The 15,441-nt window shown below is 41.9% G+C and overlaps 1 protein-coding gene across 10 annotated transcripts in view; it reads right to left on the bottom strand.

Moving 5' to 3' along the window:
* Positions 1-212: 212 nt before the first annotated feature.
* peli3 (pellino E3 ubiquitin protein ligase family member 3) overlaps positions 213-15,441 on the bottom strand; it is a 28,528-nt gene continuing 13,299 nt past the window's right edge. For 2 of the 10 annotated variants that reach the window (XM_086196616.1, XM_086196621.1), the window contains exons 2-7: positions 11,048-11,248; positions 9,484-9,613; positions 8,371-8,472; positions 4,556-4,780; positions 1,722-1,910; positions 213-1,017 (exon numbers count right to left, since the gene is read on the bottom strand). In XM_086196616.1, the coding sequence (XP_086052742.1) occupies positions 418-1,017; positions 1,722-1,910; positions 4,556-4,780; positions 8,371-8,472; positions 9,484-9,613; positions 11,048-11,248 (1,447 nt within the window). In that variant the 3' untranslated portion in view covers positions 213-417. The other 8 variants (XM_086196619.1, XM_086196620.1, XM_086196626.1 and 5 more) reach the window with 8 other exon arrangements.

The raw sequence follows: 15,441 nt of genomic DNA, 5'->3' as shown, positions 1-15,441 counted from the left end.
GTGGTGTTTATTTATTCCTGTCTCTGCTTTATGTTTTCCACATTTAGCTGAGGACACTTCTATTGAAAATCTTGCCTTTTGTGACTGAAAAACTGTTTGGTTCTTTCTTAATACTATTATTACTGACAAAAACTACTAATAATGGTAGACTAATTGTCATAGATTCCATCTTGAGAAGAATACAAAAACTCATTAATCATGTGTTCATTTCAACACAATTTATTTACAACTTCTCCATGACACCTCTTAGTACATTTGAAGCCTTGGCGTCTACTATTGCATGTCACTTCCTGTTCATCATGTCAACAGTCTTTTCCTGTACTCATCATCAGTGCTTCATCTTCTCACACACGAAAGTGTTCAGTCTTTCCACCTGGTCCTCACCACTATCCTCAGAAGGGTCCCCCGGTCTGGGCTTCAGTCGACGGGGCCCTGGAAGATGAGTTTGATGTAGCCCTGCTCCCCTGTCAACCAGGTACCACAGAAGGGGCAGGCAGCGTGGAAGGCGTGAGTGCCGTGGGGCAATGGGATCTGGCTCCACCCCACCACTGTCTTTTCTGAGCATACATGGCCGCAGGGGCAGAAAGCGTGAGTGGGTGGTCCTGCGTCCAGGTACAATCCTCCCTCACATCCCAACCACAGTGGCACATAGGGGCCCACTCGCCGGCACATGGGGCACTCCCTCTCACCGGTGCAGGCTGGTGCTGTGCCCCCTGGGCCAGCGGGACCCTTGTCCTTGCGGTAGCCCCAGTTATGGTAACCATGTACGTGGCCACAGTTGACGTAGACCCAGGGTTGCTTCTTGTCAACAATCTCACGCTGGGCCAGACTAGGGAAGGCCAGGGTGTTGAAGCCTACAGGACACTGGGGTCGGGCAGCGTTCAGCTCCTGGCGAAGGGATTCCAGCTGTTTGAGGGTGGGGGTGTGACGCAATCCAGCAGGGGTCCGCCACAGCAGGGTGGCACCACACAGATCAATCAGGGAACCATCCTGGAGGGTGTTGGATTCATTTTCCACCTAAATTGGAAAACAGAAACACAAAGCTGATTCTTATTGGGCATTATAATGGTCTGTAAAGAGAGTTTGATGCTCGTATCCCACCACATGATGGCGCTCTTAGCTGTGGTACTGACAGCCAACATCTATTATTCAAAACGACGTATGAAGAGTTTAAAAATGAATGGAATACTAAAATAACTACACGAGAAGTTTGTTACACAAAGAGAGGACAAAGACGAGTACAATCTGAAGGCAGTTGGCTGGAAAACTTCAGTTCAGTTGAATCTTAACCATCTAAACTATGATGGGTTTTAAAAAAATAAATAAAAGGACTATAAAAATATTTCAAATCCAAATCAAATAAATGAACCTTATAGTTGCCTGATACTAGTTTTAATATGATAGAACTAATGTAAGGAATCTTGTTTGTTTGGATGTGGAGAACAGCAGACGCAGGATCAGAAGTGGAGAGTTTCATACAGAAGCGACTGTGAATTCTCATCAATCTTTTTCTGTTGCTCTCAGTTGCATAAAATAAATCCCTAACTGGCTTCTCATCAACAATATTCTCATTTTTGTTTTTTTTACAGGATGAAAACAACATTTGTGTGACCCTTTGCCAAGCAACACCATGTCTTGTGACCTGACAAAAGCATCATGCTTATGTACTTTCACAAGGTCACAAACTTTTTTAAAAATTGGCCGTATCGCCTCCAGCTTACCAGTTTCCCCCTCTGCTGGGCTGATCGGGTTTCTCTCAGAGCGAAGACATTGCCACAAACAGAGATTTCCCTCCAGACACCTGGAGCCGGCTCAGACACAAACTCCCCTGCCGGGTGCATCACCAACACCCCGTTAGTAGTCAGTCCGTCCATCAGGCCATCCGATGTCCTCCATTTGGCAGCCCTCTCCTGAGAGAACCACACACACACATGCATGCACGCGTGCGCGCACACACACAGGCACACACACAGACACAGACACACACACACAAACACACAGCGAGAGAGGGAGAGAGAGAGAGCAGTTAGACATAAAGGTTGGGAGCATGATGATGATGGGAAGGCTCAGAGGGATGCTAGTGGAGGTGGATGTCAGAGGTAGCTGGCTAGAGAAACAGCCAACGTTGCGTTTCTCTGCTGCTAAATTTAGCTCAGCACAGAATGACTACTGTACTGACTAATTCACTGAGATGCACTCACGCCTAAGAATAAACTCATTGCTGCCAGAAAGAAAGGATGTATCATGAACACAAATGAGCTCTCATGAAATGACACAGCATATTTGTTGACTGTTTCCTTTTTTAAGGACCAAGATAGAGTAATATGCAGCATTGGAAGCATGTACTTAAAAGGTATGAATAGTTTAACAGAATAGGTTAAAGGATAGTTTATTGTAAATAGACACATGTTTGTACTTTTGTCCATAATGTCTACTGCAGCCCACTACTGTTTGCATTGAGCAGAGCAGGAATGAGTTTTGAAACCTACAAAGCAGGTTAGCATTCTTGAATGCCCGGTTCAACACTCCAATTGGTGAACACATGAATATGCTAGCTTCCTTTTGGTCTAGGAAAAAAACTCATCCCTGTCATGCTAACTTCCTGTTGGACAACAAAAATACCTTGTTGTGACACTCACAAATGATAAGAGCAACGGACAGACATTATGTATGTAATATGCAATGGTCTGTGTTTATGTGTGTGTGTGGGTGTGTGTGTGGCTGCTGACATCCTCTCTGACTGCTGGCCTAGTTGTTGGGGGTCCTGATGTATCCTGCATACGATGAAGTTGTGCTGTCTACGGAAAAGAGCTATTATTGATTTGCATGGCTTTATGAACCAACGTGTCACGTTTTAGTCCGCCCCACTCTGGCAGCCTCTGCTCTGGGTTGGGAGGTTTCACATAATTATGGAAAGATAAAGTAACTGACTTACTTACACAGGTATTTGTATTTGTAGAGACATGTTAACACGTGGAGACACAGTGAGTCAAGATGAAGTCGGTTATTGTGCTAAAACCATTATGACCAGTTCTGGCCATCAAAGGCTTATTATCCTTTATTAAATTACGGGTCTCATATTTGTGGACTTGGCCCTGTTTCTATCCATTATGATAACATTATTTATGCTCAACAAAATGAGATAAATTCAGCATTTTTGTTTTGCTCTCATTTTTTCACATGTCAAATTAAAAGATCAGAAACTTCTTATAAAGTTCAGTATGTAATCCATCCATCCATCGTCTTCCGCTTATTCCTATTAAGGGTCGTGGGGGGTGGAGCCTATCCCAGCATCTACGGGCCAGAGGCGGGGTTCACCCTGGACAGGTCACCAGTCCATCACAGGGCCAACATACAGAGACAGACAACCATTCACACTCACATTCACACCTACAGTCAATTTAGAGAATCAATCAGCCTAGTCCCCAAATTGATGTCTTTGGACTGTGGAGGAAGCTGGAGTACCAGAGAGAACCCAGCAGGAACAGGGAGAACATGGAGACTCACACAGAAAGATCCTGTGCCGAGCTGGGACTCAAACCCGGAACCTTCTTGCTGTGAGGCCACAGTGCTGACCACTGCACCACCGTGCAGCCTCAGTATGTAATAAGGTATTTTAAAAGATACAACTTAATATTTGTATGTGCCCCCTTATTGTGACCACCTGCTAATATGCCACATGGCTCAGCTTGAAGGATACTTCTTGTTCACTAATTCTTACATTCTTACATTCTGTGTCTTAGATCCTTTACTTGATGGGAGCAAAACCAAAAGTTTATAGAGTTTATATTTTTGTCGCACCTACTGTATATCCTGTCTCGCGCATATCCCAGGCATGTTGCTGAATGTATTTGTGTTTCTAATATACTGAGGAGTATTCAATTTTGACGTTGAAAGCAGTATTATATTTCTCCCAGTATTTGTCTGCACCAACTAGCATGCATCTGGGGGAATAAATGTCCAAAACAAAGCAGCTAATTAATTTGATGGGACACCAGGGCCACTGCTGGAGTCAAACAAGATAGAGCAGTACAATGGAGCTGTGATAATGATGATGGGGAAGGTGCTGTCCTCCTGTGCTTGTGGGAGGGTGCAGCTGTAGCATACGCACAAGTAGAGCTACAAGCGTTCTATCCAGGTCTAAAATTTGCTTCCTTATCAAGAATTTCAACTACTTTCCTCATACTTTTCAGCCATACACAGATTAACAGCTCTTGCGGTCTTTGTCCTGTCAGACCTTGATTTAGCAACTTTGATTAAGTGGAACCTACTTTCGTTTTAAAGTCTTGACTAGTCTGGACTCAATGTCCTCACTTGGTGAAAAACATGTTCAGGCCCACAATTTGTAGCAAGTACACATACATACACACACATACACACACGTACATACACACGCGCGCGCACAAACGCACACACACATAGGTCACATGCGCTCACACCCATCCTCACATGATGTCACCAATGACTGGCAAAAGCATGTCCCTGCTGTCGCTCTGGTTGCTATGGTTGCCAGTCCCTTTTAACCAGAGGCAGCCACGGGGGAGAACACACTCACCCCCAGGAAGATGTTCTTGGAGGAGTCAAAGCCGGCCGCGTAGATTCGCGCTGTGTAGGGGGGGCTTCGCTCACACATGATGCGGCAGGCATAACGGGAGATGGTGCTCTGGGCCGACTGGCCTCCTCCGCTTCCCTCCCCCGCCGAACCCCCGCCCTGACCACTGCTGCTGCCTGCCGTATCCGTCACCACGAAGTCGATCATGCTCTCTGTGGAGCGGCCGATCTGAGGGAACCAGGAAAGACGTCATGACGAGACAAACAGTAAACAGTATATAAATTCATGTCATGTATTCTCTCGTACAGTACAGCAGTAGTATAGCAAGTATCGGAACCTGTAATGAGACACAACACACTAAATCATCAGTACAACCCAAGTCTTGTTGTGAATCCTCCAGCAAATACACCCACGGTTTGCTGTCAGTCCATCCAAGTGAACATATTTCCTTCTTCATCACCAGTACAGCAGGAACATCAGCCAATCAACAAAAGTGGAGCCTCCTTCCATCAGATCACTCAAAAGTTGAGTGTGTTGCTTTATGGGTAGTTTGTGGTATTACTTGCATTTTTGGTGTTGCATAAATTGCATACAGTTTGTAGAAATAGATAGACTTCTTTGGATAGATTTGACATAGTACCGTTTTTGAACACTGGTGACAATCATTAGTTGCATGAAGTGCGTATGTTGGGCAACCAGGTCTGAGTTGTCATTCACACACTCACACACTGATGGTGGAGGCTACCATCCAAGGCACCAACCTGCTCATCAGGAGCAATTATGGGTTCAGTATTTTGCTCAAGGACACTTCAACATGGTCACCGGGGTCGAGGATCGAACCAGCGACCCTTCGGTTTGTAGACGGCCACTCCACCCCTGAGCCATGCCGCCCACAATGATATACAACAACATTTCTGGGGAAACCCTGCAGTGGGTTTTAGGTTAAACGCCCGAAAGAAAGTCTGCAAATAATACAAGCTGAAAGTATTTCAATATTTTTTTCATAACAAAACCCATTTTCAAATATCGCACGTGAATATTGAAGCTACACATTAGTGCTTTGTGCTAATGATTCAATTTATGCCTCAAAAATCATGGTAAAGTGAGTGGTGTTCATTAATCTAATTCAGGTGTTGTTCCCCACAAAGATGACTTTTGTAATAATTCACAGATGACTTCAAAGATTTATTTGTAAAAACACAATAAACCAACTGGTTTTGGTTGAGGAAACCCATGGTGTGGAAATTTCCTGTTGAACTACGAAAATATTTTGACACGGAGCACTTCATTGTCTTTTCTGGAGGGCAGAGTGACAGTAAACTGAACAGAAATGGTAACAGTAACTGTCCTCAGCCATGACTGAACTTCGCCCAGAGAACCAGACCTCCTGTAAATCATTTTACTTGGTGAAAAAAAAAAAAGGGAGGGGGGGTCGACACTTCTTCTGCCACTAGGTGGCAGTACCTGTGACCAAATCACAACTGAAGCACTTTTGCGCTTCCTATGGGCTTTTCCTTAATTAAGTCTAAATTCTTGCTTGTGTTGTACGTTGCTTTGGACAAAAGCGTCTGCTAAATGAAACTGTAGAATTGTAGAATTGTAGAATTGTAGAATTGTAGAACAGGGTCTGGTCGCACTCCATTGGGACTGACTTTTGAATCTGAACCCTACTATGCTTGGTATCGGTTTAAGATTTAATCTATTGGAGCAGCCCTGAAGCAGTCAACACTGACACCTGCAACCACCAAGCTGGTGAATTTAACTTTGCCCAAAACTACTTTGGCAGTAAAGTGTAGTCTTAGGCAATTGTAATGTTCCGGCTTTAATATCTTTATTTTTGATAATGTTTCAACAGTTATATATATTGTGATACATACATTGCTTCATCCAACTCTCCTGATGCTGCCATGAGTGAACCGGCATCAAACAACCAATCCTGTTAGTCACTGTCCTTCATTGCCAGACTGAATCTCTGCGAAATCTGAGCTAGGTAGATGGAGCCAGGCTAACCTAAACTGGGTTGAGCAGTCAGTGCTGAGTCACAAGGGATGCCCATCCCCAATACCCAACAACAAAGTCAGCCATGACACAGTACATAAGGTTCAAAACCACACAAGCAATCATGACGTCTGGAGCCTGTGAAGGCCTGAAAGTATCCTTGACATTGACTCAGCATCATAAATATAAGGCACCAATAGCGACTCATCTTAGTTCAGCCCTACCTAGAGAAAAATAGTCCCCAATGAGAGCTACTGACAGTGTGTTCTTATCTCTTTCTCGAAAGAGTAGTGGCTACTGCATTTTTAATGAATTTTTTATAACTTTGAGAGGAACAAACACCTTAGTCTCACCACCATTTTATTAGGGGGGAGGCAAATATCAGAGAGAGATATCAGAACTGTCTGTATACCATGGGGGGGGGGTGTAATTAGTGATGTGGACGACAGAGCAGACGTGGCTAGATTAGAACAGAGCCCTGCTGATTCGGCTGCAGCTTTATTTGGACCCTTAATGATGAGTGAACATTCAACATTCTCCTCTCGATTGCCTTTTAATCTCTTTCTTTTGTCTTCCCTCCTTTGGGTGATAAGTCTTTCTCCTGTCCTTCATGACACAGCATTCTAATTCTACATGGCTGAGAAGTTTGGCTAAATATTCAATTCTACACATCATCATGTCATTTATGCCTGGTGTTCTATGATGCTTGAAGGCTCTTCCTAAGAGTTATATTCATACAGTCTGGTCCAGAAAAAAAGCTGTCTGACACGAGGTCGGAGGAGGATGAGGTCATTCTAACAAGGTCAGACACAACTAAGATGATAATGATGGTCATCAGCAGCCATCGTTAATCTCAGCTGTAGCCACCTGCACTCACACGTACAGCAGTTTTACCTCCTCGTGTTCACATTATCAGTACTGATCATTTTCTGTTAGTTAGGTTTGTCAAAGTGATATAACTGCAGTCCTCCTCATTTGAAGGTCTTCTCTCACTAACTTCAGCTCTCAGAATTCTCTTTGATTTTGGCCACTCTTCCGTTCTTACTTTAATTTTAGGCTTTAATCTTTGACTTACTACAGTAACTGGGACAGCTAACAAAACAGAGGAAGTGCCTGATACACACCAAATGCCAAACGTACGTCTAAAGCACTCTGAGGGGTGTAAATTTGCCCAAATCGCTCAAACTGGTGTGAAATAAGGGATGATTAGCTTGCCAAACAGTATGGAGCAGAGGAATGATGACAGTATTCATGTCCATGTTTTGTTTGTATGGATGGTCTGTAACATACATCTCTCCAGTCCCTCCATGTTTATATGTTCTCTTACATACATCCCTCAATATGTGTGTTTGAGCATTTAAATTGAGTATGTTGTCAATTATTATTAATTAGAAACTTGTTTGAAAAGCTTCTTTGTATGTTTTGTTATTATGACATTTTTGTCATTGAAAATCAATTAACCGAGCCTCTGTGAGGATGATTTTATCTGAGTACTTGTAGAACTATCGTATTCACTAGGTGTGCTTGTCAGTGTGTAATATTTATCAAGAATATTATGACAATGTTGTTAAAATATCTTGACGGTTACGACATAGTTAACAGGAGGAAATGAAACAGAAGAACATTTCTGGTTCCAAAATAACACTATTTTAAAAAGTCATCACCCTCCTTTAAAATACATTGATGTGTCTGTTATCTTATTTTGACCTCAACTTTGACTCTCTACGCTACAGTATGTGTGTGTACTTGTACTTGCTCCAAACTGAGGACCAGGTTTACAACCATCAAACGGAACACATCAGGCGTGTGAGGGGGCTGACCTGAAACATGTCTGTGTTGCTGTCATGAGTGTATTCCACAATGACAGAGTGGCTCCGTGACAGTGTGTAGGAGATGCTGTGCTGGCTTTTGTTGCTGAGTGCCTGCCAATGAAAAAAGATGTTATACAGGTCACATGGCCAAGGAGAACTGAAGGTCTGGCCTCCAGGAAAACTGACACAGAGGACATTTCCTGCTGGAGTCAAGAGGAACAACCCCAGCTCAGATATCAATGTAAAGTCAATAGCTGACTTATTGAGTGATGTAGCGATATCCATGGTTTTAAAAACAATTATTCACAATACGCCCAGAAAACCTGAAATTAGAATTTAGATCAATATATTGATTGACCAATATTACATACAAGCTATGTATCTATATATATAGTTGTGTTTTCCATCATACACTGATATAAAAACACATATTGGCAAGGTCTTGCACTGTGATTCATGAAAGTTATGAGATTTTACTAGTCCTCCATGGTGCTGTACTAATATTTTTATGCTGTTGTCAAGAAATATCAAAACACCAACACTTATGATTATAACTCTGAACTATTAAATATACCTAATATGTCAGTATTGGCATCCAACCAAAAGATTTGGACAGGTTGTGTGGGAATATCACAGTATAAGCCTGCTTTAATTAAAAGCCTGTTCTCTCTGCAACCTTCATCCAAACCACAGAGGCACCAGACAACTCTCAGAAAACATTGTCTTTCACTTTCAGTCTCATTGATGAGCTGGAAGGATACGTAGCACCAGAAACATCTCCCAACCCAATGACCCAAAGACTGTATCCCATCCCATTGCGCCTATTGTTGAAGGTAGGAAATCGAATCTTACAACACATAAAACTGTTCACAGGTCCCAACCATAGTACAGAAACTTACTGAAAAGTAAATGGTGACAATGGTAAAGTTTCTCTTGTAGAATTACTGGAACACAGTTCAGCATTTGATACAATCGATCATGACATTTTAACACTGAGACTTGACAGGACAGTATCAAAGCTTCACTTCAGTCGTTCTCTTATCCTCTTTCTCATCTGGTATCTCCGCAGTAAATGTTTTATTTCTATATTCAATTTTAAAAGTGTGTCTTGTGATTTTTCACCTTTGACACCAGAGGTGTTGAGACATTGTGGATAACATCGGGTTTGACCCCGTTGGCCTTTGGTCTCTTATAGAGTGCCAGGCGACTTCTTCGGCGACCCTTGTCCCCATTGGCCAGCGACCCATTGTGCCTGTGAAGTAATACAAAACAAGTATTACAGTACATGTATTTCTTTTGATAAATACACACATTCTCAGTTTATTTAAAGTAAACCACAAAGACAAGAGAATAATTGCTGTACTTTGCATGAGCTGGTAAGAAATAGCAAGAACCAAACCCAATATTTCAGGTTTATGGTACTATGCTCCAGCAACACTGGACACAGATTCAGTACGATGGCTTACATTTGCATCATGTTCTTCTAGTCTGCCCCCCACTCAAAGCAATTCATAACACATACACGCTCACACACTGTTGGCTGATGCTGCCATGTTCGGTGCCCACTTGCTAACACAGTCCTATTCTGATGGTGAATGCAACAGGAGTGGTTATGGATCCCGTTTGTGGTGCTTACAGAACCCTGCAGTTACAAGACAACCTGCTGTACCTCCAGAATCACAATCAAAGTCAAATAAATCAAGTGATAAAAGAGACAGAAATACACACTCAAGTCCCATTTATACTGAAAATTAAAAAAAAACAAACAGTAATTTATACTTTGCCCATGTTTATCCCACATTACGCAATACCAGGAATGACCATCATGCAGTCACATTGTACAGCCCACAGAGAAGCCATGATTGGATGGATGGTGTAAATGGGGGTGGCAGGTAATCCGCCTCTCTCTTTGCAATCGCCATGACAGGGGACCAAGTAAATCACATCATCCATCAGTGCCTGGATCAATAGGTCAAGGAGTGGAAGTATACGCCTGTGGCTCTGCACCTGCAATAACACCATACCACGCCTGTGGGAGGGATTTACTTCTCTCATATATATATGGTATACAATCTCTAACATGTCTGTCAGTGCTCAGATGGGTTGGGGTTTTGGTCACAGAGGGTAAGGTTCAATGAAGACATCTCATGCAGATTTACCTCTCCACTGCAAAAGGAACAATTCAGGTTGTCAAACTGACTCAATAGATTTTGAATCTGTCTAGTTGTTTTGTTTTGTTTTTCTTTTTATATGTGACAACCTGCCACATCTCCGGCTCATATTTTTTTAGCTTTGGCTTTGCTCACTGGCAAGATATAAAATGCATTTGAACAAAAAAAAGAGCATTCACAGTGGTTGCAAACAATAATTATTTTGCAAGCAAAAGGTTCAGTTTTTATTCAGTGACAAACCAAACACGTTATCACTGCACTGCTTTCTTTCTCAAACATTGAATCATTCTCCCTAGCTGACAGGTCTAGTTGATTCTTCATGGATATTTTACACAACAATTTTGCAAAATATATATTGTGACTCAAATTCACGGGGCGGGGGGGGGGGGGGCATGGAGAAAAAGTGGTAAAAGCGTAGCCTGGAAACCTTGAATCATGCAACACTATTCCCACTAAGGTAGATGCTATAGAAAAACATATAATGTACAGTAGTATACATAACACGTGTATCTCACCCTAAGACGATGAGCTCGCCGTACTTGACGGGCTCTTTGTCCTCAGAAAAGACTCCGTCTTGGGATTGGGAGCTTGAGCCCAAAGGAGGTGAGGGCTGGCTCTTGTGGCAGGAGGGGCGCAGCTCCAGAGATTGGGGGGGACACAGTGCCTCTGAGCTACCCTCCAAAACCATGCCCACTGGCCGCGACTGGGGCTCGCTGCTGGGGAAGGGATGGTACATAGAGAAAAGAGTCAGAGCATTAATATAAAAGCATTAAAAGAAAATGCAACATTGGAAGAAAACTGAAAGCACTTCATCCAAAATCACAGTCTGTATAAAATTAACTATATTTAGAAATTAAGTAGCAATTCTGCCAATAAATCTGTCAGTTAAATGGTGTCCCTACTTCATCCAAAGAAACAAACAACAAACTTGTACACCAAACAATAATTTAGACATTAGATATACAATATTATATTGGATTTAGACTATAAAATGTTGTTTTTCCTTACATGGAATAATTTATAAAAAAAAAAAATTGTACTATCCCTTACCCTGAGAGCTAGCTACTGAGCTAACGTTAGCCTCATCCAAGGGAACAAATGACACATTTGTACACCATACAATACTTAAGACATTAGATATATTTTATTATATTGGGTTTGGACTGTAAATGTTGTTTTTTCTTACATGGAATATATCTAAAAAAAAAACTGTAATAACCCTGAACCTGAGAGCTAGCTACTGAGCTAACGTTAGCCTCATCCAAGGGAACAAATGACACATTTGTACACCATACAATACTTAAGACATTAGATATATTTTATTATATTGGGTTTGGACTGTAAATGTTGTTTTTTCTTACATGGAATATATCTAAAAAAACAAACAAACAGCACACTTGTACACCATACAATACTTAACAGACTTTAACTGTAAATGACGGTTTTGCTTACACTGAAGACATTCTTATCAAAGTTGTAATCCACCTGATCTTGATAGCTGGCTACTTTGCTAAAGTTAGCTAAATTTTTTTTAATTTAAAAAAAAAGGACAATTCAGCTTTAAATGCTACAATACATTAAAATCAAAATACCAAAATATAGATGATAAATGTTTAAAAGTATTAATGAGTGATCTTGACTACTGTTTACTCTCCACTGGACTACAAACCTAATTTTGATGCTATATTGTTTAACTAGAGAGTGACTGTTGGTTTACTGGAACACAAGAGAGGAATAATCATATCAGCATAGTACTGAGGAGCATTCCGTAGTGTGAGGTCACCACACTTCAGCTAACAGTTTAATTTCGTTGCTAGGTTAACTCGTTGAATGACTTGATATTATGGTGCAAAAGACGGTCGCACTTATGGGACGTTTGAGGTAGTTGCTCAGTCTCAGGGTGGGCGGGCACACTCAGCCTTTTTGACACAGGCTATTTGGATAATTGTGATCCTCCTTATGCCACTGAAGTGCTTTGTGTTTGCTGACCCAGGGCCTTTACCGACCAGCTCATCTTAACAGGATTGCTGGAGTGATCCAGCTTTTGCCACAAAGACAGATGAACTGATACCAGCATCTTCAAACCCTGTTAATACTTTATGATGCATATGCTGCAGCACTGCCATTTTACCCATGTTGGTGATGAATTGCACCTTTGTGACTATACTGGTGCGTGAAAGATGGACGTGGACCTGGAAAAAAGAGAACATGTTGCCTTCATAGAATCTTATAGTTAACAGCCAGATAACCATCAATTGACAAACTGTCGCTCCCAAGATTCTTAACGAAACCCAGGAGGCAAGAAACCTTTCTATGAGCAGCAGCCACCAAGCAGGGAGGTGGAGCACTCTTTAAGGGAAGCCTTTCAATTCTGCTACAGCTTTATTACAATGGCATTTAAAGCTTTCGATTGCAGCCCTGTCAAATCAAGCTAAAGGCTTGGCCTTAAACACACTGGATTCAACAAACAATTTTCCTGATAAGAGAATCCAATGATACACCAACTAAATCTCCCGTGACAAGCATTTAATTAACTGGCGAGAGTGTAGAGGAAATCTGAATATTGTGCTAAAAAGAGTGGGATCATTTCTAGCACATACGGTATGAATCACTGTGTGAATATTTTGACATTCGTTTTTTAAACAAGTCAGGCAAAGCGTAGTCCCCGTCTCTGCACACAGGTTCAAGCCTATTATTAATCAAAAGTGGGCGAGACCACCTACACGGTGGAAAGCGAGTGGAGCATAAGCATGACAAAGCCTGATAAGCTCTATTCTTCCTGTGAGCAGATTAGATAATCACCCTGGGAAGGTGAACGTAATCCTGAAAACACCAAGTTTGGATGCTCCCTTCCTTCCTGTTTGGTTTCTCTGTGTTGGCACTGAGTAAACAATCCTTACTACCTGAACTTTGTGATCATCATCGGATGTGACTGAATTTTAGCCATCCGATGATGCTCGATGAGGAGAATACTCCTCATAATCAGTTGATGGATGGCAGTAGGCAGATTCAGGCAGCTGGTAGCCATTTCATTATCCAGGCTCTCTATTGGCCTGGCTGGATATTGAGCAGTGGCAGCAATGCAGACGTGGAGGTTGAGTAGACTCAGGGGAGGCTGGATGATCAGAGGAAATGAGGGGAGAAGGAGGAGAATCAGGGAAAGAAGTGGAGAGAAATAACAGGAAGGGCCTCCTCTTTGTGCAAGAATGAAGGTGTCATTGAAAGGAATCCAGAAGAGTCTTTTGAGGGGGAAAAAAACACTTGTATTTTAGGATAAAAGACACCATACCAGTGGGTGAAAGAATTACTGCAGTAAGCAATGACTGTATTGTTGATCGTGCTCGCTATTGAGAATGAAAAAGAATTCTGAATACGTTCAAGAGCACCAGGAATACCAGCTTTAGAGATGAGAATTGAGGTAGATATTTCAGACTTCCAGAGGCAAATGTTTCATTCTGCACAGGCAGATTTCAGTGACTGACAGCTGGAGTGCTGCTAGGCTGAATCATCACTACAAACGATGAACCACTGCTTGAATATCTGATTCTTTGTTAAAAAGACAAATTTGCATTGAAGGGAGTTGACTAAGATATGACTCCCTTGTTGGATATTGCACAAAACAAACAAAACATTCAGTTACCTTTTTTCTTCTTTTTCAACATTTACTTCTCAGTGGGCAACGGTATCTTTGGTGCACAGTTGAGGACTTTCAAACTTTAATAACTGATTTTAAAAAGGGAGCCCACAGACATGTTTTTATTTTGGGGAATACTTGGTAACGTTGCTCAAGCACACATTGAACAACATACCGTTCAGAGAAAAAAGTAAGAGGAAAACCCATATTTCTTTTCATAAGGAAGTGGCAATTATGGTGGAATATGTATTTTACATTTATGGAAGTTATACAGATGGCTGGTGAAGGAAAATGTAACCATACAAATGTATTTTTAATGTTTTTTCGAGAAGGTAAAGTGACAGTGACTGCTCTGTCTAGTTTCATTTTTAAAGATGAAAATGCAAGACAAGTAGGAAGAATGGCAGAATCAGCATGGCTCATAAATTTTGCAGCTCAGGAGAGTAGGAAATAAATGTATCAAATGGCAGCGTGTTAGCTACTGCTACATGACATCTACATGTCACAGTGGCTGGCCTGGAGATTGGAGTTTTATATATATATAATTCATCATGTTAAGAGAAAACAAGGCAGAAATGATTTCTTTGACGAAAAGTTACTTTGTTACACCACGAAAACAGGGCAATTTTTTGTTATAAAGTGCAACAAGCTTCTGTAAGCCTCTGAACGTCAACATCAACATTGCCTCTCCCAAATGTCAACTCTGCAGGTAGACTGTAAAACTGTTTCTTTTTTACAACATCATTCATCATATTGTGGAAGTTATTCCTCTGAAGATCCATTATTAAGCCACAATCACCTCTGACTTTCTTCAGCGCTCTGCCAATGGTGTTCAAAATACTTTGGCAAGAAGTTATCACAACATGAGAACAGCAGAGATGATTATCAGTCCAGGTGGATCATGTGAAACGATAAATAGATAACTGCAAATATGCCCACCTCCTCACTGTAAATGATGAAAATGGTCAGCATGAGAAGAATCTAGATCAGCAAAAGAGATATGGCAGCCATACAAAGATGGGTGGATGTAGAGAGGAGGAGTAGGAGTCAGGAGGAGGAACAGGGAGAGGAGGAGTGGGTGTGAAGGGCATGGAGAGGGTAATGAAAAGAAGAGGGAAATGTGGTGGTGGTGGGGTGGTTGTGTGTTTGGGTGTATGTGTCAGGGAGCGCATGCGTAGACGTGCCAGGCTTTGGCAGGGTGATGGATTGCCTTTTCTGTGCCACGCATTTTCTAATCAACCCACAGCCCCGTCCTGGGGGTGGAGAGAGAGAGAG

This window comes from Aulostomus chinensis, chromosome 24, assembly GCF_037954235.1.
Source record: "Aulostomus chinensis isolate RoL2024-O1b breed Wild chromosome 24, RoL_Achi_v1.0, whole genome shotgun sequence".
NCBI lineage: Eukaryota > Metazoa > Chordata > Actinopteri > Syngnathiformes > Aulostomidae > Aulostomus > Aulostomus chinensis.
This window is presented reverse-complemented; position numbering and strand designations above follow the sequence as displayed.